The 22,810-nt window shown below is 47.7% G+C and overlaps 2 protein-coding genes across 6 annotated transcripts in view; one reads left to right on the plus strand and one right to left on the minus strand.

The window, feature by feature from the left end:
- Positions 1-7,571, minus strand: part of BLCAP (BLCAP apoptosis inducing factor) — a 28,421-nt gene extending 20,850 nt beyond the window's left edge. For 2 of the 3 annotated variants that reach the window (XR_014297722.1, XM_082670999.1), the window contains exon 1: positions 7,434-7,571. The gene's annotated coding sequence lies outside the window, so the exon portion shown is untranslated. Of the gene's footprint in view, positions 1-4,031; positions 4,194-7,433 lie in introns of those variants that run through there. The other variant, XM_082671000.1, reaches the window with a different exon arrangement.
- NNAT (neuronatin) lies at positions 936-3,332 on the plus strand. 3 transcript variants are annotated; one of them, XM_082670573.1, is made up of 3 exons: positions 936-1,079; positions 2,012-2,087; positions 2,322-3,332. In XM_082670573.1, the coding sequence occupies exons 1-3, from the start codon at positions 1,008-1,010 to the stop codon at positions 2,549-2,551; spliced, it is 378 nt and encodes a 125-aa protein (XP_082526699.1). In that variant the 5' UTR covers positions 936-1,007; the 3' UTR covers positions 2,552-3,332. The 3 variants fall into 3 exon arrangements, with proteins under 3 accessions (XP_082526699.1, XP_082526697.1, XP_082526698.1); XM_082670571.1 differs by having other exon boundaries at positions 2,012-2,092; positions 2,322-2,550; XM_082670572.1 differs by lacking the exon at positions 2,012-2,087 and having other exon boundaries at positions 2,322-2,550.
- Positions 7,572-22,810: the final 15,239 nt, after the last annotated feature.

Genomic DNA, 22,810 nt, shown 5'->3' on the forward strand with positions numbered 1-22,810 from the left:
CGTGCCGCGCCAAGAATCGGAGCGGCAGCAGCCACGACCCTCTGGCGGCGGTAGCAAAACCCTCCTCCAAGCTCCAGACGCCCAGCGCAACGGGTACAAAGAACCTCGCTGGCTGAGGAAGACCTACCAGCGCCTGGGGGGTAGGGGAGCAGAGGTTGAATTACCCGCCTAGCAGAAAACTAGACCACTTCTTTGGAGAGCTCATCCCATCCCTTCCGTGCATACAAAGGCGCCATCCCTCCTACAGGGTAGACACCCGATGACTATCGCTTTTGCACCTAGGGCTCAGTGCCCTGGCTCGGCTCCCTACAGCTGCCACCGCTGTAGATCTAGCAACCGTAAGAAGCGGGATGCGGGCATCAGGGAAAGGTTCCGCGCTCAGAGGCTCTCGCAAAGCAGAGGACGTGGTCTTCTAATACATCGAATATTAGAAAAAGAGTGCTGAGCGGGGGGGCCTGTGAAGCCAAGGCTTCTGGAAGGGGCACCTGTTTTTGCTCCGCGGGGCAGATGATCCCTCTCTAAATTAGGTCCCTCTGCTTTTCCATCCTTGCCCAGGTGTGATCTGGCGTGGCACCGGACACTGGGCTCGAATTTGCAGGCCCGGGCTTGGAGAGATGGGCTCCGCTACTAAGGGGTGCGCACCCGTACTCTTACCCTATGCGCTAACTCAGAGTTGCATTTCCCCTCCATTTTACATTAAAATTCAAACGCGGGCACAGCGGAATCTTCTGGAAAGGGGCTAAGATGAACTCAGGAGGCGGGGGTCGGTGTGGAAAGAACAGATGGATTATTTTTTTCCCTCTCCTGACGAATGAGGAGCGCCCCCGGCCACCCCTCCTCACGGACCCCCCCCCCCAAGCGCGCATGCGCACTTGGGCGGTGGGCGGATACTTAAGGCGCGGCCACCGCGGCTGCGGCAGTGCGCCCAACAGCGGACTCCGAGAGGCGAACGGACCTCGGAACCGGCAGCACTCGCTCTCAACCACCCACCCACCACTCTCGGAACCATGGCAGCAGTGGCAGCAGCCTCGGCTGAACTGCTCATCATCGGCTGGTACATTTTCCGCGTGCTGCTGCAGGTAAGTGTGCCCGGGTGCTGGGTGGGAGAGGGTCGCGATGTGCGCCCCCTGAACCGGCAAGCCCGCGTCACAATTGCCGCATCCCGACCCGTCCTGTCCTGATTGCCGCGATCCCTGCCCACCCAAGTGCCGCGGCCGGCACCGCACGCCCCCGCCCGTCCCCTGCGCCCTCCTCCTCGCGTAGACCCTTCCCAATGCGCCCGCCCGGGAACAAAGAGTTGGGGCGCGGCGGGCGCCAGCCGCGGACGATCGCCGAGGCTCTTAGCGACCAACGTGGTAAGAAAATACCGCTACGTGAGACTCGACCCCAGGAGGGAGGCGGGGCACTTCTGTTTTGCGAAAAGAGACTTTACCGCTCACACAGCGGAATTTTTCCGCCTTAAAAAAATTGCGCATTGCGGGGAAATTTTCCTTTAGAAAATATAGTACTTGCGGGGGTGGGACAAAAAATAAGTTAGAAAAAGGCACTTCTCAGGGGAAAAACAAAAACAGCACTCCGCAAACAAGATTATAACAAATCAGAAAAATTCGCGGGAAAAAATGAATTAGAGAAAATGCGCATTGCAGGAAGAATAAATCAGACAAAAGCACTTGGCAGAAAAAAATGCATTAGATAAAAAGCGCCTTGCAGAAAAAATATTAGACAAAGGAGCTGACAAACTATGAATCGATAAGAGCGCTTTGAAGAAAACAATTAGAGGAAAAGGTTCTTTGCAGGAAAAATAGAACAGAAAAAAAGCGCTTCCGAAAAAGGACAGTTCGCTTTATTAAAAAAAAAAAAATCAAATAGAGGCAAAGCGCTTTGTGTAAAAAGAAATAAATCAGAAGAAATTGCTTTGCCCATAAAATCATCTACCCTAAAAGCACCCCTTGCAGGAAGAATTCCCTGCTAAAGGAATCCTTTGCCAAAGGAATCGCATATTTCCTTCAAGGTGTTCCTGGAATGCTGCATTTACTGGGTAGGATTCGCTTTTCGAAATCCTCCAGGGACACAGCCCATTGCGAGAAGTGAGGTATACCTAAGTTGTGGGTCCAATCAGCTTGTGGCCATGCAGCCTTCAGCACAGTTGGAAAAGCTCCAGCTGCCCTGACTCGTGGACAAGCTGCGCCCGCACCCGCCTCTCCTCATTGGACAGGCGGGCGGGGCAGGGGGCGGGGCGGGGGCGGGCACGGCAGCACTACAGACACGCTGCGGGTGCTCGCCTCTAAGGGCAGGTCCTGGGTCTCTCTCTCTCTCCACAGGTGTTCAGGTACTCCCTGCAGAAGCTGGCGTACACCGTGTCGAGAACCGGACGGCACGTGCTGGGAGAGCGCCGCCAGCGGGCCCCCAACTGAGGCTCCAGCCCCCTCCCCTGGGCGGCCCTGTCACCAGGTGCTCCTGTGCAGTTCCACCAGCATGGGAGCCAGTGCCGCGCAGGAATGGGGCGTCCCCTGTGCCCTCTTGCCAGAGGAGCACTTGCCAAGGTCAGTGAGGGGCCGGTAGGCTCCCGGAGAAGCAGCACCGACAATGACGACAACACCAGATCCCTTCCCCACCCCTTTGCACCCATCCTACTGCGGGTGGCGGTAGAGGGAGGAGGGGGGAATGGGGGGAGCAGACCCCTGAGATCTGGGCACAGGCAACGCATTCAGATCTGGACCAAATCGGGACAGCGCCATCCCAGCCCCACAGCCACGGCCATGCCAGCAGGCCGCACCACAGAGATCCAGACAACCACACCAGCCAGCAGAATGGACATTCCAACTTCACCAGCCGAAGCCCTGAATCTCCGTGCAGCAGACAAGTGACAACTGCGTGCCTGTGTGGCGGGGCTGGAGGGCAGAGGGTGAGGGAGGAGGGTTAAGAAACAGAGCGGGGCCCTCTCACTGTCCCTTGCCTACGGCATGTGCATTCCAGCCTTGCTGCCTTTGCTCCCTCAGTTCCTCTTTCGCCCCACTCCCACCCAAAAGAAATGTGTCACTCAATTTGGACCTACTGAACAAGAAAACGAATCCCATCTTTACCAAAACACCTTCTCCAAGCCCCCAACCCCTCACTGATCTTGCATCCCCCAGGTCTCACGCAATTGTGGTCAATATTGTGGTAATTGCTAATTGTAATGATTGTATAAGTGTGCATTAGTTGTGTCTCCCCGGCTAGATTGTAAGCTCCTGGAGGACAGGGACCGCCTCTACAAAAAAATTAAAAAAAGTACCTCCCCTGTCTCGCACAGTGTCCCAGGACCCTGCGGGGCGGTGGAGGCGCACCAAAAAGTTTTGTCTCCTGTGACTTCTTTTCCGGCTTCAACACATACTTCTAAGACTGGGCTGATGTGCACTGTACTTGGGAGAGGGACGGAGGGGAAGCAACAAAATGGGAATAAACCTTCACACACCCAGTTCCATCTCAACACTGTCCTGAGATAAAGGACCGCATGCCCGCACCGCCACCCAAAGAAAAAGGTGGACATCTTCACTTGTGGTCTCGGAATAAGGGACCACTTATACCTGCCCAAAGGTGTGGGTGCCTTCAGTTTTCCTGGAATAAGGGGCTCTGGCAAGTAATCAGTGGGAAAGATGGAAGGAGGGAAAAGATAGGAGGGGGGAAAGTGGGACGAGCCCTCAAAACGGAGGTACTAGGGACCAAGAGGGTGATCAGGAATTCAGAACACAGTCTTATCTCCATCCAAGATCCCCAAGGAAATGAGCAGGGCGGGTGGGGGAGGGTGGGGGGGCACTGGTTTGGACAATGACTATGGGGTAAAAGGTGTGGTGTGGCACCTCCCCCACCCAGCTCATCCCTCCCAGCCCTATCACCTCTACTAGAACCACTACAAGGGCATCCTGCCAGGCCCGCCTACTTTCCCAGGGTCTCCTCCCCCACCCTCAGGAACCTCTCTCCAGCTCACTCTCCCCACTACTGGGTCCTCTGCTTCTCCCAGCACGAGTCTCCATATCCTTAAGCGTGCTTACCAGGTCCCGGGCCCTGGGCTCTCCCCTGCCATCATGCCACGGTGGTAGGGTGGGCTGCCTGCTCGGCTCCCAAGTTCTCTCTCCCACTCCTCAGTGAGTCAGGGCTTCTTTTACGTGGGGTCAGCTGACTGCTTCACCAAATGGCCCTGCCGCCTGTTCAGCCTTGTCTCTGGCTTTGTGTGCCCCTGTCACCACACACCTGTTCCTGGGTCAACATCCAGGGCGTGAGTTGGAGGGCTATAAATCTTTCTGCCACTTCCTCAAATCCCTTAGTCACAGTTGTCACAAACAATTCTGGAGCACAAAGGACCTCAATCCGTTGAGCCTGATGTTACCCGCCCCTGCGCTAGGGTCCTAGCGTTTCTCAGCCCAACCACTAGCACCTTTAGAGGCACCTATAACTTCAGTTCAAGATAAGAGAATTATGGAGGTGGAGGGTGTAGACCTCAATTCCAGTATTGGCTTTGCTATCAGTCAGCCCAGGGAACCTGGTCAGGTCACTCCTAGCCACCTTCGGTTCTCCTCTGTAAAAGGACTGCTAAGATCCAGTGAACCCCAACATACTAGAAACATTCTGCCATCAAAGTGGCAATCAGGACTCAATGGGACTAGGGTGCGGATGGGCGATCGGAGCCTCATCTTCGTCAGGCTGGGTGGTTCCAGCCCCTACTGTAGCCTATTGGTGGGGTAGGTCTCCTCTTGCCCCAGGGTGACTCAGCAGCAGGCAATGCCCACACCTCCCTTCTGAAGCCTGTATCTTGGCAAGCCTCAAGACTGGGAGTTTCTGTGGTTTTCCACACTAAATGCAGAGAACCATGAACATATTTCAACATGTGTTCTCAATAAAGGGTGCCCCTCCCCTCAGAGCCCTCAAGGGGTGTACCCACAGCCCCAATGCCCCAGATGCTCTAATCTCAGCCCAGTTATAAGGTAGCTGGGTTCAGGGGGACAGGCTGCAGCAGCATTGAAGTGTCTGGCTGCTCTCGACACTGTAGGCCCCCTTTTAAAAGGCAGGAGGCTGCTGGCAGCCCCAGGGCTTTCCAGATGATCTTGGCAAAGCCCAACTGCAGGGCTTTCTCCATCCATCCATCAGCAGGGCTCTGAGTGTGGCATGATGAAATGACAGACTTCCAGGCAAGGGCTGCCCTGATGGGCTGCACCCGCATGGGTGGCTTGAATGTGCAATGTCCACTCCCCCCTTTCATGCCCCATCCAAACCCTCATGTTATGGCAGGAAACACAGTCCACCAGAGAAGATGGAAGGAATGTGTTCACTTTCTATTCCTGTGCAATGCTTAGAAATCTAGTCCAAACACATCTTGTTTATAACATTTTTTCCAGAAGCAATACCATTAAAACATTTTATTCTGATAGAGAGCAACAAAAAGAGTTGAAAATGACTACAGTTTTGTTGCAAAGCCCTTAGTCCACAGGCCCCCCCTTTGCTTAAATTTTCTCTACCACATCCTCAAGACTTTGCCCCCACGAGGCCAAGGATCGAGCAGTTGAGTTATGAGGGAACTGGAATGGCTTTGTGAGACTCCAGCAACAGGCAAGACTCTTGGGACTAATGCCCCCAAAGGATGTTAGTTTCTTAGCCTAACCAGTTGAGGTTAAACCGCAGAGGGGTCTAGGTACCATGACTGTCGGAAGTGTGTGGTGCTATGTGACACTGTTACCTCTACCTGTGGAATATCTGGATTGCGAATGAAGGACAAGTTTCTTAAGCTTCCGCTGCAGGACAGCAACAGCTTATTGCATGTGGGTTGGGTAGGATTGGATGAGGGAGCAGGTGTGCTGTGAGTCATTTGCCAGACATTTATTTTCAAACTTCTATCTACTCAGAAGCCAGTACCCTACAGTGAGATTCTGAATTTGCAGTGAGTTTTCCCCCAGAGATTTAAACGTGCACATATATACAAAACATTAGTCTAACAACAGCCTCTTTTTCCCTGGAGACATCTGATTTCCTCTATATGCCCCAGAGACATGTCACCATCTTCTCTGGTTATGATCCTGCTTCCCCTCCGCCTCCTTTTCTCCCTCCCACGGGGCCCATTCCCCAGCAGGATCCAGATTCCAGAGCATTCCCAGAACAGGAAGTCAGAGAGGCAGGCAACACATGGTCCTTGGTATATCATACAGCGACAGGCTTGAAATGGAATGCATATGTTTCAAAGATAAGAGAACAACAACAGAAAAAGACAGCCAAACCCAGCCTTCCAGATTCCTCTTTGAAACAACATGTTACAGATAAAAGGTTAAACTGTTTTTGGCAGCAATTCTAACAAGACCAATTTCAGATACGGAAGTGATCTGGTCACTGGAAACCGACCAGGGCTCGGCAATCTTTCAGCAGATTCGCTGACATTAATTAGTCTCTGATTTAAAACAAACAAACAAACAAACAAGATCTAACACTTGGCATTAGCACTTAAGCTGGAACGTGTGTGTGTGTGTGTGTGTGTGTGTGTGTGTGTCTCCTGGCTTTAGTGTTGCCGTCCAGAAGGCTGAGGGGATGGCTGTACCATGTCAAGCAGGGCAAACAGAAGCTGTCCCCAAAACACCAGTTCCCTGAAAGGGATAAAACATGATCCGAACCTATAAACAGAAAGGCCGTTTCTTTCCCAGGACAGACCCCAGTCTGCCCCAACATTTAGCGTTGAAAAGGGACACGGAGGCCTGGAAGGAAATTAAATAAGGTGTGGAAGAGGGAAGGAAAAAGCAACTGTCCCCCATCCCCCATTCTTCTCTCCAGGCCATTAGTGTGCCAGGCAACCCATTCCTTCAGCTGCCCTTGAGGGCCACTCCCCACATATACTGTAGGAAAGGGAATGGGTGTCCGGACTTGGTGTAAAATTAGAGAGAGTAAGAAGCACCCGCGACCCAAAGCAGAGCGTCAACCTATCACCCCAGACACCAAGGCGGGGACCCGGGGAGGGAGACCCTTTTCTCTCCTCTCCCCCACGCCCCTTCTGGTTTAAAAAAAAAAAAAGGTAACTTAAGTGGCGGGGACAGAGTGACAGGCATCTCAGAAGCTGGGCCCCCTGCCACGTGCACCGGGGCCGGAGAGAAGGTTGTCGCACCCCCAGCCCCGAGCTCCCCAGCTCTGCCTGCCCCATCCCACATGCAGACAGGCGAGTGATGACCTTGGAGGCCTGAACGAGAACCCAGGAGTCCAGTGCCCTGCCCTCGGGCCACGAAGAGACCCCCAAGGCCCAGGCTGGGGGGCCAAACAGGGCAATCACGTGACACCGGACAGGGGCGGCCCTCAGGGTGCGCGGAAGGAAAACCCCAGAGAGGGACCGGACGACGCCTAAGGTGACCCCGAAGGGACAACATGGCGGCGCGGCCGCATTAAGGGCCTCTCATCCCGCCCCCAAGAGGCCGACGCCACGGTACCTGCGAGCCCTGCCATGGCGCCGCCGCCACCGCTGACGCCTTCGTAGCCGCAGCCTGCCACCACCTCAACTCGCCTCCGACGCCGCAGGAAGCAGGGGAGACGCCCCCTTCGTCTTCTAGTCGAGCCGACCGAGGACCCCTTCTGGGGTCGGGCTGCCTACGGCAGATGCCTGATAATACGACCTAAATTGGGGGGGGTCTTCTATGCCCGATATCCTCCTAACGTGTGCCACAGATGACCATTTTAAGACTTTTTGCTAATGTGTTCAGAAATCTGGGGGTTCTGAAGTCTTCAAATCAGAAGAATTTTTGATCAGGCGCATCCAGGACAGCTCCGAATCACGCCCCCCCGCCTTGGTCCCCTCATACATATGCAGTGGATTGTGATCTTTACACATTTAGAGCAGAGGGGGCGTATCCTAGTCTCTGTAGGTGAACGATTGTTCGCTTTGGTCCTCGTGGATGACCCGTGTAATCTGTGAAAACGTTCCCGTGGCTCAAAGTCCGCCTCCTCCCTGGCCCCTTTACCAAGGCCAAAGATCAGGAGCGGAAATATTCCGGCTCAGAATTTAGGATTTGACTTGGGTCAGGACCTGACTCTTCTTCTTGCCCTGTACTTTAGGCGAGCCACTTGCCCACCCCGACTATTAGCTTCCCCGAATCTGATGAAATGCCTACTTCACAGGGTTGTTATAGGGATTAAATGAGTCAATGTATCGATTTATTAGCTAAATAAGCACATTCCTTGAGCGCTTACTGTGTGTAAATGCAGTGCTAAAGGCAAGAGGATAGAATGGAGCGTGAAATAGGCGCTGTTCTAATTCAAGGAGATGCCCGGCTACTGGGGGAGAGTGGGGGAGGGGTGGAAAAGCAATCATCAGATTACTTATACGTGCAATCTAAAATATGACACAAATGAACATATGTACGAAACAGACTCATAGAGAACAGACTTGTGGTTGCCAAGGCGGAGGGGGTGGGGGAGGGATGGATTGGGAGCTGGGGATTAGCAGATGCAAACTATTATACTGTATATAGAATGGATAAACAAGGTCCCACTGTATAGCACAGGGAACTGTGTTCAATATCCTGTGATAAACCGTAATGGAAGAGAATATGAAAAAGAAATGTATATATAGGTATAACTGAATCACTTTGCTGTACAGCAGAAATTAACACAACATTGTAAAGCAACTATACGTCAATAAAATAAATTTTTTTAATCATCAAATGATCACTATCTGTTAATAATTTAAATCAAATCAATATATAATTATGCATGATGGGAAATGCTGTGGGGGAATATGAAGAGTGCTATGAAAAATTAATGGAGGGGAATTCCCTGGCAGTTTGGTGGTTAGGACTCCATGTTCTCACTGCCGAACGCGCGGGTTCGATCCCTGGTTGGGAAATTAAGATCTTGAAGGCTGCGCAGTCTGGCCAAAAAAAAAAATTAATGGAACCCTCATGTAGTGGGAAGGGTAAGGGTGGAAACTCCTTGGGAAGCTGGCATTTAGGCTTAAAAACCAAAGATAGTTTTGTAGGGCAAGAGTGAGAGGGGAAATGTTGTAGGCAGAAAGAACCACTTGTCCCAGATGTGGAGGTGGGAAGCAGCAGCTGAGGGTGAGGAAGGAGCAAGTAGGGCAGGTAGTGCTACCTAATGAATTTGGATTTTATCTTTATCTTTTTATCATTTTCATCAGGGGAATGATACCAGGTTTGGGTCTCTGAAAGTCCACCCTACATGGCTTGGAAAGCACTTTCGAGCGGGTGTGGGGAGACCAGCCAGAAGGCTGTTGTAGGTTTCCAAGTGCAAAGGAATGGTGACCCTGGAAGGTGGAGAAGTAGAGAATGTAAGATGGAATGTGGGTGGGTGTTGAGGCATTGGCAAAGACACCTAGATCTTTGCCTTGAGTATGAAAGAATGAAAGAGCCCTTGACTAAGGTGGTAAAGCCTGCAGCAGGCTCAAATTGAGGGGGAAGATCAAGAGTTTGGCTAAGAAGGTAAGTTTGAAAAGCCTGGGCAATGGTTGGGTGGAGAGGGTCAATAGGCCGCTTTATATGAGACTGGTGCTCAGAAGAGAGATCTGGGCTGGAGATACATATTTCAGTAACATCAGCACACAGTACACACATCATGGTGCTGGATGAGGTCCTAAGAAAGTGAAGGTAGATTAATAAGTAGGCAGAGGAAGAGCCATGAAAGGAGGCTGAGAAGCAGTGACCCGTGGGGTAGGAGGAGGACCAGGTGAGCATGGGATCCCAGAGAGGAGGTTTCAGGAAGGAAAGAATGCTCAGTGGAGATGACTGCTATGGAGGACAGAAATGGCACCATTCGGTCTGGTTACAAGGGGGGGCTTAGGGACTGTATCCTTTATGATTCAAGTTCCAAAAACAAGACCCTAAATCACTTGGCTTAAAAAAATAAATATACCCTGCCACTCAGTGGCAGGTTAGTTGAGTGGCTTGACCATGTCATCACAAACATTCCATCTCTTAGGTTCATTCCATCTCTGCTGTGCTGTCCTCATGTTGGTTTCATGCTCGTGGTCATAAGATTGCCACCCCAGTTCCTGGGGTCTCATCCACATCAAGGAGATGACCATTCCTCCTGTAGCTGAGACTCAGACAAACTAGATGTGACCTCTGTCTTGCTGCTTCTGGGCTGAGGGATCTATGCACTCATGCCAGGCACACCCAATATCCAACACTGGAGGAAAAGAGGAGTCTCACAGTGGAAACTCTTGTTTAGAAAAGAGAAAGGCTGGGCGTTGGCAAGGATGTGGAAATTCTTGTACACTGCCCGTGAGAGGAAACTGGTACAACCACTTCAGAAAACTGGCAGTTTCCACTAAATGTAAACAGACACTTACGCTGTGACTAGAATTTCCACTCTTAGCTTTTCATTCCAGGAGAAATAAGTGGCTATTACAAGCAGACTTGGGCAAGGATTTTCATAGCAGATTTACTCAGAGCTCAACGTGGATATAGCCCAATGTTCATGAACAGGAGAATGGATAAACAAAATACGGCACGTCCATCCAATGGACTACTATGTTTTACATATAAAAGTACAAATTGCTGGGAGTTCCCTGGTGGACTAGTGTTTCGGATTCCGGGCTTTCACTGCTGTGGTCCGGGTTCAATCCCTGGTCAGGGAAATGAGAACCCGCAAGCCATCCGGCATGGCATAAGAAAAAAAAGTACAAATTGCTGACACGTGACACTATAGATTATACTCACATATGGTATGTGGACTAAAAGAGTCCAGACACAGAAACAGTACATATTGTATGATTCCATTCACAGAAGGTTCAAGGGCAGGCAAAACTAATCTATGGTTCTAGAAATCAGAAGCCACCTGGGTCGGAGGGGGCTGGGGGAGGGGGAGATAGAGATGGGGGAAGAGCAATAGGGACTTTTCCGGGGTGCTGGAAAGGTCCATATCTTAGTCTGGTTGGTAATTACATGGACAAAAATTCAAGTTGTACCTTAAGATTAGAGGACTTTACGTACTTTATGTATGTTATACCCCGAGAAAAATAAAATATGATAAGAAAGGAGGAGGTCCTGCCATCCATGGCGTGTGATGTGTGCTGCTGAGGAAGAATCAGAAGGTCTGTTTTTGGAGGGACTTCACCCTCCAGTAAACTTCATGCCAGGTCTGAGCATTGACAAAGTCGTGGTAGCCAACCCTCTCCCCCTCAGGGCCCCAGAAAACAGGAGAAGGTGAGGCAGGGCCTTATTCACATGGAGCTGAGTTCTCTTCCCTTCCCCTGGACCCACAGGACTGCTCCACCACCACCCCCAGCTCCGGTCCAGGTGGGAGAAATGACACCAGAGCTGAGCTCTGACTTGAGGGATCTGGAAGTTCCTTCTGCCCTACAGTTTTGTTCAACAGACCTTAACTTCCTGTCAAGGCCTCTCCAGCCTGCCCCCTCCCCCAGACAGCTGGATGCACCTGTGACTCCTGCCCTCTCGTGCTCTGTGCTCCCCATGTCTTGTCCCTCCCTTCAGAATCCCCCTTTGGGACTTTTGTGTCCCCACTCCAGGCCACAACCCTCTCTCTCCTCGGCCCTGTACCAGCCTCCTTGCTGGTCTTCCTGTCCCCCGCATCTCCCCCAGAACCATTGTCCTCCACACAGCAGCCAGAATGATCTTCCTAAAATGATCCTTCCTCTTGAGGGAGTGTCCCCTCTCCCCGTCTTCCCCTGTCAATAGCCTCTCCAGTGTCCAAGCCCCAGGTCAGTGCCACCTCCTCCATGAAGCCTTTGCATTCATTCAGCAAACATTGAGCACGTAAAATGTGGCCAGGCACTGTGCTAGGCATGGAGGATAGAGAAGTGAGTAAGACAAACGCGGTCTGCAGACAGTCTGGGGAGACGGGCAATCAAGCAACGCCTCTGTGTGTGCACCCCCTCTGTCTGTTAACTCTGACTTGGCTATGAGCTCCTTGAGGGCAGGGCTTATTCTGAGGTCACTGCTTGGCCTCAGAGCCCAGTAGAGGGCCTGGCAGGGAGGAGGGGGCAGTAACTGTTGAATGAATGAATGAATGAAAAGCTAGGCCAACCTCCTCCCTGTTTCACTTTCCTCCAAGCCTTTGATTTAGCTGGTAACCAGGTTCATGGAATTCAGTTGGAACTGGATGGCAAATTTGGAGCTAAATGATAAAGAATCAGCAAAAGGTTGGTATTTATAGAACAAGGTTTTGTGAAGGCATAATACCTACTTTCCTACATCATCACTCCATTTGACAATTTTTTTTTTTTTGACCGCACTGCACGGCATGTGGGATTTCAGTTCCCCGACCAGGGATCGAACTCACGCCCCTTGCATTGGAAGTGTGGAGTCTTAACCACTGGACCTCCAGGGAAGTCCCCAACAATGATGTTTTTTGAAGATCAACATTATTTCCTTACCAAGACTTAGGTTCAGGAAATTTAACTGTAATAGAGCAATAGTTATTTGTTAAATCAGCAAAGAAGCTACGTGATATCAAAAGATTTAAAATGTAATAAGAAACAAATGAACAAATATAACAAAACAGAAACAGGCCGACAGATATTGAGAACAAGCTAGTGGTTATCAGTAGGGAGACGGAAGAGGGGAGGGACAAGATAAGGATAAGGGATTATGAGATACAAACTACTGTGTATAAAATAAGTAAGCAACAAGCCTGCACGAAGCCATGAAGACCCAATGCAGACAAAAATAAATAAATACATTTTAAAAAAGTGTATATTGTACCACACAGAGAAATATAGCCATTATTTTGTACTAACTTTAAATGGAATATAATCTATAAAAATGTTGACTCATTATGTTGCACACCTGAAACTAATACTGTAACTCAACTATACTCTAATTAAAAATATGTAATAAGAAACATTGTTACCAAGGTGACCAAAGAAGTGAGCTCTAGGGTAGTACATACTGCAGCCAGAATGACTTTTCTTTTTTTTTTTTTTTTTTGGTTTAATAGTTAGCCATTCCTTTTTAAAAAATAGTTATTGGGCTTCCCTGGTGGCACAGTTGTTGAGGGTCTGCCTGCCGATGCAGGGGACACGGGTTCCTGCCCTGGTCCAGGAAGATCCCACATGCTGCGGAGCGGCTGGGCCCGTGAGCCATGGCCACTGAGCCTGCGCGTCCGGAGCCTGTGCTCCGCAATGGGAGAGGCCACAACAGTGAGAGGCCTGTGTACTGCAAAAAAAAAAAAAAAAAAAAATTATTTATTTGGTTGTGTGGGGTCTTAGTTGTGGCAGGCAGGCTCCTTAGTTTCGGCATGCAAACTCTTTGTTGAGGCATGCATGTAGCATCTAGTTCCCTGACCAGGGATCAAACCCGGGGCCCTCTTCATTGGGAGCACGGAGTCTTACCCACTGTGCCACCAGGGAAATCCCCAGAATGCCAGGGTTTTAATCCCACTCAGCGTTTACTAACTGTGTGTCCTCAAGCAAGTTACTTAACCTCTCTGTGCCTCACTTTTCCCATGTGTATAATGAGGAAAACTTGAGACTCTACCCCAAATGTTTATTTCTGGGAATTCAGTAAGTTCATGTTTTAAAGAGCTTAGAATAGCACCTGTCACAAAGTTAGCACTCAGAGGGCTACCTATTAGTACAAATGGATAAAACAGCCTATCCCAAGGGCTGGATGAGCTGTGGGAACCCAGATGGGGAGGGCCCCTCCTAACCATGGCCCTTAAGTTTGCCATCCTTAAGGAGGCAGGACAACTGGGTTCAAATCCCGGCCCTGCTTTCAGGACCTGGAGAGGTCCCTGTGTCGCTGTCTTCAGTTTCTCCAAGGTCCTTTTGTTCCAGACTGAGGGCTTTTACATTTGGGAAGTTAGTGCTGCTGTTTTAGCCTAGTCCGTGGCGACATCTAGTGGTAATATGGGGAAATGCCTAACATTCTTATTAAAGTGTCTTCAACCTATTAATGATGTGAACAATAATGGTACAGTATACTAAGTTCTTCCTATGCTAGACACTGAGTGTTAAGTGAGCTGTATTAGTTAATTTTAAATGTAGTTCTATAAAGGATAGACTGTTATTAACCTTAATTTACAGAAGTCAGTTGCCTAAGGCTACGCAGCTATAGGTGACAGAACTGGATTTGAATTCAGGCCACGTAGACCTGAAGTTTGTATTATTAATCCCTCTACGTCAGGTCCCTGCATGAGTACTGGGAAAACACAAAAAGTTATATTCCTGCCTCATGCAGAACATAACTATAATCTATAGTTATTTTAGGGAGAAGAAATGAAACTTAGACTTCCATGTTTGAATAAGTTGTAAAATGTCTCCCTAATATTCCTTGGAGAATTTAGGACCTAGGGAGCTCTTCCTTCCCAATTGGCCAAGTCAATCCCAGAAGATTATGGGATCCTGGCAAGGACTATCTATGAAGCTTAGATTCCTGAGTCCCAGTTGTCATTCATTCATTCAAGCCTACAACAAACACTTATCGAGTGCCTATTGTAAGCCAGGCATTGTTCTAAGCTCTAGGGATACAGGGGTGAACAAGAAAGAGAGAGAGCCCCTGACTTCACTGAGCTCACAGTCTGACGGCAGAGGAGCCAGACACGGTACATGAGATTATAAACATGTCACTGTATCACGGAGAAAACTCGTAAACAGGGGAAACTAAGTTAGTGTGGGGATGGCCAAGGAAGACTTCCTGAAGGTGATAACATCTAACCTGAACACTGAGGATGAGTAGGGAGTTTTCTGGATCATGAATGTGGATGACAGCATTATAGGGAAAGAGAATAGAATTTGAGACAGCCTAGAAGTGAGAGATTAGGGCTGGTCCAAGAGAACACAAGCAGGTCAGTGTGGCTGGATCTCTGAGGGTGAGAGGGGATTGACCTGGTCATGGTCATATCACACAGGGTCTTACAGGCCAAGGAGAGGGTTTGGATTTGATCCTGAGACAATGGAGAGCCAATGGAGGGCTTTAAGCAGAATATTTGTATCTTTAAAAGATCACTCTAGGTGAAGTAAATGGATTGAGAGCCAGAGGGGTTGTGGGGAGATGGAGGGGAGGCTGAGGCAGATGTCTAGGGGGTGGTGGTGGCTTCGTGGAGGGTAGAGGAAATGGTGATACAGGGAGGTGGACTAGTTTGTTTCTTTGGAGGCAGGGCTGTCAGAATTGACTGACTGCTTAAATATGAGGGGGTTAAGGAAAGGAATTGAGGATGATTCTTGGGATTTGGGCTTGAAAAATGGATAGATTTACTGAAATGGGTAAGACTGAGGGAATAGCAGACTTGAGGAGACTATCTTGATTCAGATCTACCCCAGCAGGTAGATTCCTTTTGTCATTGTTGTTTTGACTCAGGTTATGCTGTGACATTGCCCCAGACTCAGGGATGGGAGGAGGTAATGGGTGCCAGAAGTGTTGCTGAGAGAGACCGCTGGGCTCTGATGCCCTGATGTGTATAGGATTGTGCCAATGACTTCTGAAGAATCAACGCGAGGAGAAAAGGAAATCAGAATGCTTTCCATACTTAGTTGCACAAAAGAATACTTTTTTGACTTTTCCTTGGAGAAGGCAGATGGGCCCACATGTTCATTAGCACAGGAAATTCTTTCTGACCAATGAGTCCATTGAGGTGAGGATTTATTTGAAACTCAAGTTGATGTGACTCTGAGGAAAGGGTGCAGGCTGTGGCCAAAAATTCCCACCTACAATTTGAAGTTTTTACTCCTTTGGTGGAAAGCAGTGCAATTTCAGCTACTTTAAGTAAAAAAGGAAATGTATCAGCAGAATCTTGGGGCTCATGGAATGGAGAGGCAATTAAAGAAGCAAGCGTCAAAACCTCCCTTACTGCCTCAGGGCCTTTGCACATGCCATGCCCTCTACCATTCTACTGGAATACCTCCCCTCCCCTTCTTCATCTGGCTGACTCAAACTCATTCTTTTTTTTTTTTAATTAAAAAGAAATTTATTTATTTATTTTAATTTTTTTGGCTGCGTTGGGTCTTCGTTTCTGTGAGCGGGCTTTCTCTAGTTGCGGTGAATGGGGCTACTCTTCGTTTCAGTGCACAGCTTCTCATTGTGGTAGCTTCTCTTGTTGCACAGCACAGGCTCTAGGCACGTGGGCTTCAGTAGTTGTGGTGCATGGGCTCAGTAGTTGTGGCTCATGGGCTCTAGAGTACAGGCTCAGTAGTTGTGGCACATGGGCTTACTTGCTCCACAGCATGTGGGATCTTCCCAGACCAGCACTCGAACCCGTGTCCCCTGCATTGGGAGGTGGATTCTTAACCACTGTGCCACCAGGGAAGGCCTCAAACTCATTCTTAAGGTCTTGGTTTTACTGTTGCTTCGTCAGCTGTCTCCCTGGTTTTCCAGATGAATTCAGGTTCCCTTATACATGCTGTTCCCAGTAGCAAGTACTTTTCCATTGTAGCCCTTAACATAATAGTGACTAAATAATTATTCATTTGGTTAGCGTCTGCTTTCCCCAGTAGAGTGTGAGCTCCGTGAGGGAAGAGACTAAGTCTGTCTTGGTCCCTGTTGTACTTCCAGAACCTAAGACAGGGAGTGATATATGAGGTTATGCTGCAAGGACAAACCAACCCAAGACCTCGGTAGCTGATGGCCACAAAATTTACTTCTCATTCATGCTTCATGTCCATTGTGGCTCAGCTGTGGCTCTGCTCTAGATTGTTTCACTCTGGGACCCAGTCGGATGGAGCACCCTCATACTGGCAGGGACTAGATCTGACTCATCTGTGCGTGCTAAGACCCTAGCCCAGGACCAGGCAAAAGGGCGGTACCACCTGAAGTTGGTTGAGTGGAATTGTGCTGAGGTCCTGGCAGGGAATGGGGGTTAGTCCTAGGAGTCAGCTGAGTGGGAACACCACAGACTCTCCCTTTGGGATCTTTGTCAGTCATCACACATGCCTCGTATATCCTTCCAATAGTAACTCTGAGTCTTAGGTTAAGCAATTTGCTCAAGGTGAAGCTAAGGAGCAGCCTGGAGTAGAGAAGAGTGGTTGAGACATAGGCTTTGGAATCAGAAAGATCTGGGTTCAAATTCTGCCTCTTGTGACAGTAGAACACCAGCTTAAAGAATGACAGTAATACATTCTTTCCCATGGGATAAAATAGGAATCCATGAGTCCAAACGGTTAATAAAGAAATAAACGGGAGAGCTCTTTCTTACAGCAGAATGCCAACTAATACATATAGAAGGGATGACGGGGTTAGAAAAATCACTATTTTGCAACCATAATAGCAAAATACAAATAATCTATGAATAAGAATAAGAATCATCAACGAATGCTAGAAACTCTGGGTGGAAGTTTGATGAGGAATAATATATTCACAGTCTCGAAGTGTCTCCTTCCAAATGGCTTATTAGTTACAAAGGAAAAAATGATGATAGTGGAGAAATCTGGCAGACCCCCACCTTAGCCCAGGGATCAAGGTTAACATCACAGTGACAGGACAAACCGACATGTGTACCCTTCAGTGAGGTGCACCAAGAAGGGTACCACTTATGTGGTCTTCCTGCCAAAAGGGCAGAACCTGAATCTGATCATGAGAAAACAATGAGACAAACTGAAATTTGGGACGGCCGACAATGTAACTGACTCTCCAAAAATGTCAACGTCAAGAAAGAAAAAGAAAAGAACTTAAAGGAGGATACGGAGATGTAACAACTAAATGCAACATGAAATTCTGTATTGAATTCTGCCCTGGAAAAAAATGGCTATAAGGGACACTATTGGGGAAGTTGGCAAAATTTGAATGTGGACTATGAATTAGATAATGGTCTATTTTTCCATGTTAAATTTTCTGATTTTCATAGTTATACTATGATTATGTAAGAAAATATCTTGTTCTTGGGAAATTTAGGGGGAAAAAGGCATGATGTCTGTAATTTACTTTCAAATGATTCAAGTATACATGTATATATAGAGAGAAACAGCAAGAGAGAGCGACAGAGACAGAGACATAGAGAGAGAGACAGAGAGGGAGACAGAGAGAGAGAACGGGAAAGAGAGAGAATTTTAAAGTAAATGTGGCAAAATGTTAATAATATGGGATTCTGGGTCAAGGGCCTATGGTAGTTCATTCCACTATTCTTGTGACTTTTTTTTAAAATAAATTTATTTTGGTGCATTGGGTCTTCTTTGCTGTGCACGGGCTTCCTCTAGTTGCAGTGAGGGGAGACTACTCTTCGTTGCGGTGCGGGGGCTTCTCATTGCGGTGGCTTCTCTTTTTGTGGAGCACAGGCACGTGGGCTTCAGTAATTGTGGCACACGGGCTCAGTAGTTGTGGCTCGTGGGCTCTAGAGCGCAGGCTCAGTAGTTGTGGAGCACGGGCTCAGTTGCTCCGTGGCGTTTGGGCTCTTTCCAGACCAGGGCTCAAACCCGTATCACCTGCATTGGCAGGCGGGTTCTTAACCACTGCGCCACCAGGGAAGCCCTTGTGACTTTTTCTTTAAGTTTGAAGTTATTTCAGAAAAAAAGTTAAAAATAAAAAAAATCCTTTAAAAATCATGGTTTCCTCATTTTTTTCTATATTTCATCAAAATCCTAATCTTAGCAATGTGAAAAAACCCTGCATATTAGAACTGAATAAACATAGAAGTTGTGTGATCAGAAAGCAAGGCGCACAGCAAACACTCAGGAAGCAGTCGCTGCCCTGATGATCTCTGGGACCCCACACAACCCCCTGTGCCATAGGAGGGAGATCGCCAATCCCACACAGTCTGTCAGCCATAAGACAAATGCCGAAAAACTTTTTGTGGCCTCAGTGATCTGGTTATAAACTCAGCTCAAGGACTCGCTGAAAGTATTTTGCACAAGATAAAGAGACACTTAAAAATTGAATTAAAAGATCGTGAGTGAGCTTTCCTGGTGGCGCAGTGGTCGAGCATCCGCCTGCCAATGCAGGGGACACGGGTTCGAGCCCCGGTCCGGGAAGATCCCACATGCAACGGAGCAACTAAGCCCGTGTGCCACAACTACTGAGCCTGCACTCTAGAGCCCGCGAGCCACAACTACTGATGCCCGCACGCCTAGAGCCTGTGCTCTGCAACAAGAGAAGCCACCGCAATGAGAAGCCCGCGCACCGCAATGAAGAGTAGCCCCCACTCGCCGCAACTAGAGAAAGCCCACGCGCAGCAACGAAGAACCAACGCAGCCAAAAATAAATAAACAAATAACTACATTAAAACAAAAACAAAAACAAAAGATTGTATTTTTCCAAGCTGGAAAGCAGCCCTGAGAGGCTAAGAACACTTCTCCCATCACTTTGCGGACATTGGTAAATAACTTGACACACTCCATGAAAGACTGATCCTGGAGATTGCCTCAGATGGTTTCCAGAAACAAAAGTTTTTTGTGCAAAAGTCATGACATCATGTTGATAAGGAATTATTTCTCAGTGTCTAACCTTGCCAGAGAAGGAGGTTAATATCACTCTTTTGAACTGTCGACTGGGTACCATCACTTGGGTATCTGGCAGGCATCTCAAACTCAGTGTCCAGAACAGGAATCTTGACCCTTCCCCTACCCCAGATCTGCTCTACCTGCCGTCTTTTCCATCTTAGCTGATGGCAAGGCCCTCCTTCCCTTTTCTCCATTTTCTCCTTGGAGTCATCAGTGACACTTTCCTTACCTCTGGTCAATCTCTGTGACTCCTGCTTTGAAAGAGCTCCAGAATCCAACCATTTCTCACTATTTCTGCCACTAACATCCTGATCCAAGGTACCATCATCTCTTACCTGGATTATTGCAAATGCCTTCTTACTGGCCTCCTCGTTCCAGCCTAGCTCTGCTGTGGTCAAGACCCAGCAGCCATGGTGATTTTGTTAAAAATAAATCAGATTGGACTGCCCTGGTGGCGCAGTGGTTAAGAATCCACCTGCCAATGCAGGGGACACGGGTTCGAGCCCTGGTCCGGGAAGATCCCACATGTCTCGGAGCAATGGGATCGGAGCAATGTGCCACAACTACTGAGCCTGCGCTCCACAGCCCGCGAGTCACAACTACTGAAGCCCGCGTGCCTAGAGCCTGTGCTCCACAACAAGAGAAGCCACCGCAATGAGAAGCCCGTGCACTGCAACGAAGAGTGGCCCCTGCTAGCTGCAACTAGAGAAAGCTGGTGCACAGTAACAAAGACCCAGCGCAGCCAAAAATAAATTACTTAATTAATTAAAAATAAAACAAATCAGATCATGTCAAGACTCAAAATCCTCAATGCCCCTTTATTTCTCCCAGAGTTAAATCCTAAATCCTATAAGACTCTCGCTGAGCTGCCTCCCTGCTACACCTTGGGCATCACCTCTGCAGCACTCCAGCCTCATGTTTGTTCTCTGCAGATTCCACACATCTTCCCCCCCACCCCCCACTTATGAATTTGCATGGGCTGTTCCCTCTGCTGGAATGCCCTTCCTTCAGATATTTGCACGGCTTATTCCCTCACATCCTGTAAATCTATATTCAAGTATCATCTATGAAACAAGGCAGACTTCACCATCCTATCTGAAACTGCAGCCTACCCCACACTCAGATCCCTTTCACTCAGTTCTATTTTTTCCCATAGCACTTACCTTGTAACATGTTACCTTCAAACATGTTATGTAATTTATTCATTTAATATGCTTATTGTTTATTATCTGTCTCCTCCTCTTCCTGGGAGGCAGGGATGTTTGCCTGTTTAATTCACTGATGTAACCCTGTTTTCTAGCAGACTACCTGGTGAAATAGTCCGTATTTGTTGAATGAAAGAATCTGCATACTTTCTGAGGTGTGTATATATATATCTGAAGAGGGATTCTCACTGCTTGATTTTTAAAAACTCTGAAAATGAGAATCATATAATTGCCTTATTGTTTAGAACTTTATCTTCATCCCAAACTAAGTAGCATTGAAATGAAGGGCTTGTTCTGATTGATCATAAATATTTCTTTCTCTTTACTGAGGAGCATATATACTAACATGCTGTATTCTTAAATTTTAAAAAATAGCAGAAGGGGGCTTCCCTGGTGGTGCAGTGGCACCACAACTGAGAATCTGCCTGCCAATGCAGGGGACACAGGTTCGAGCTCCGGTCTGGGAAGATCCCACATGCCACGGAGCAACTAGGTCCATGAGCCACAACTACTGAGCCTGCGCGTCTGGAGCCTGTGCTCCGCAACAAGAAAGGCCGCGATAGTGAGAGGCCCGCGCACCATGATGAAGAGTGGCCCCCACTTGCCGCAACTGGAGAAAGCCCTCACACAGAAACGAAGACCCAACACAGCCAGAAATTAATTAATTAATTTTTTAAAAATCCAAATTCCTTTAAAAAAAATAGCAGAAGTAAAACTGGAAAATTCACACACTTGTGGAAATTAAACAGTACATTTTAAAACAACAAATGATCAAAGAAGAAATCACAGAGGAAATTAGAAAAATCTTACAGATGAATGAAAATGAAAACATAACATACCAAAACTTATGAGACATAGCAAAAGCAATGTTAAGGGGTGATTTATAGCTATAAATGCTTATATTAAAAAAAAAAAACAAGCAAGATCTCAAATCCATAACCTAGCTTTACAACTGAAGGAACTAGAAAAGGAAGAACAAATTAAACCCAAAGCCAGCAGAGGGAAGGAAATAATAAAGATCAGATCAGAGATAAATGAAATAGAGAATAGAAAACAAGAGAGAAAGTCAATAAAACCAAAAGTTGGTTCTTTGAAAACTTTAACAAAATTGACAAACCTTTAACTATAAAGACTAAGAGAGAAAGAGAAGACTCAGATACTAACATCAGAAATGAAAGTGTGGGCATTATTACCAACTCTAGAGAAAAAAAAGAATTATAAGATCATACTAAAATAATCCTATACCAACAAATTGGATAACCTAGAGGAAATGGGCAAGTCCCTAGAACACAAAGCCTTCCAAAACTAAATAACAAAGAAATAGAAAATCCGAATAGATCTATAACTGATAAGGAGATTGAATCAGTAATCAAAAATCTCCCAACAGGGCTTCCCTGGTGGCACAGTGGTTGAGAGTCCACCTGCTGATGCAGGGGACGTGGGTTCGTGCCCTGGTCCGGGAGGATCCCGCATGCCGTGGAGCGGCTAGGCCCGTGAGCCATGGCCGCTGAGCCTGCGCATCCGGAGCCTGTGCTCCGCAACGGGAGAGGCCACAACGGTGAGAGGCCCACACACTGCAAAAAAAGGAAAAAAAAAAAAAATCTCCCAAGAAATAAAAGCCCAGAACCTGATGGCTGTACTGGTGAATTCTACCAAACATTTAAAGAACTAATACCACCCCTTCTCAAACTTTTCCAGAAAATTGAAGAGGAGGGAACATTTTCTAACTTATTTTATAAGGCCAGCATTATTGTCTTGATACCAAAGCCAGATGAAGATACTACAACAAAACAAATCTACAGACCAACCTCCTTATGAACTATGACACAAAAATCTCAACAAAATACTAGCAAACCAAATTCAGCACCATATTTTTTTAAATTTTTCTATAACTGCTTTTATTTATTTTTTAATTAATTTTTTATTTTATATTGGAGTATAGTTGATTTACAGTGTTGTGTTAGTTTCAAGTGCACAACAAAATGATACAGCCACACACATACATATATCCATTCTTTTTCAGATTCCTCTCTCATATAGACCATTACAGAATATTGAGTAGAGCTCCCTTCGCCACAGAGTAGGTCCCCACTGATCATCCATTCTACATACAGCAGTGTGCATATGTTAATCCCAATTTATCCCTCCTCCCCACCCCTCCCCTTTGGCAACCACAAGCCTGCCCCTGAAGTCTGTGAGTCTGTTTCTGTTTTGCAGATAAGCCCATCTGTATCATTTTTTTACATTCCACATATAAGTGATA

This window comes from Grampus griseus (genome assembly GCF_964374135.1).
Source record: "Grampus griseus genome assembly, chromosome: 14".
Taxonomy (NCBI): domain Eukaryota; kingdom Metazoa; phylum Chordata; class Mammalia; order Artiodactyla; family Delphinidae; genus Grampus; species Grampus griseus.

Coding starts and splice junctions, on each gene's coding strand:
- NNAT (XM_082670573.1), top strand. CDS start 1,008: ATGGCAGCAGTGGCAGCAGCCTCGGCTGAACTGCTCATCATCGGCTGG. Junction 1,080..2,011: donor TTTTCCGCGTGCTGCTGCAG/GTAAGTGTGCCC, acceptor ATTTCCTTCAAG/GTGTTCCTGGAATGCTGCAT. Junction 2,088..2,321: donor GACACAGCCCATTGCGAGAA/GTGAGGTATACC, acceptor CTCTCTCCACAG/GTGTTCAGGTACTCCCTGCA.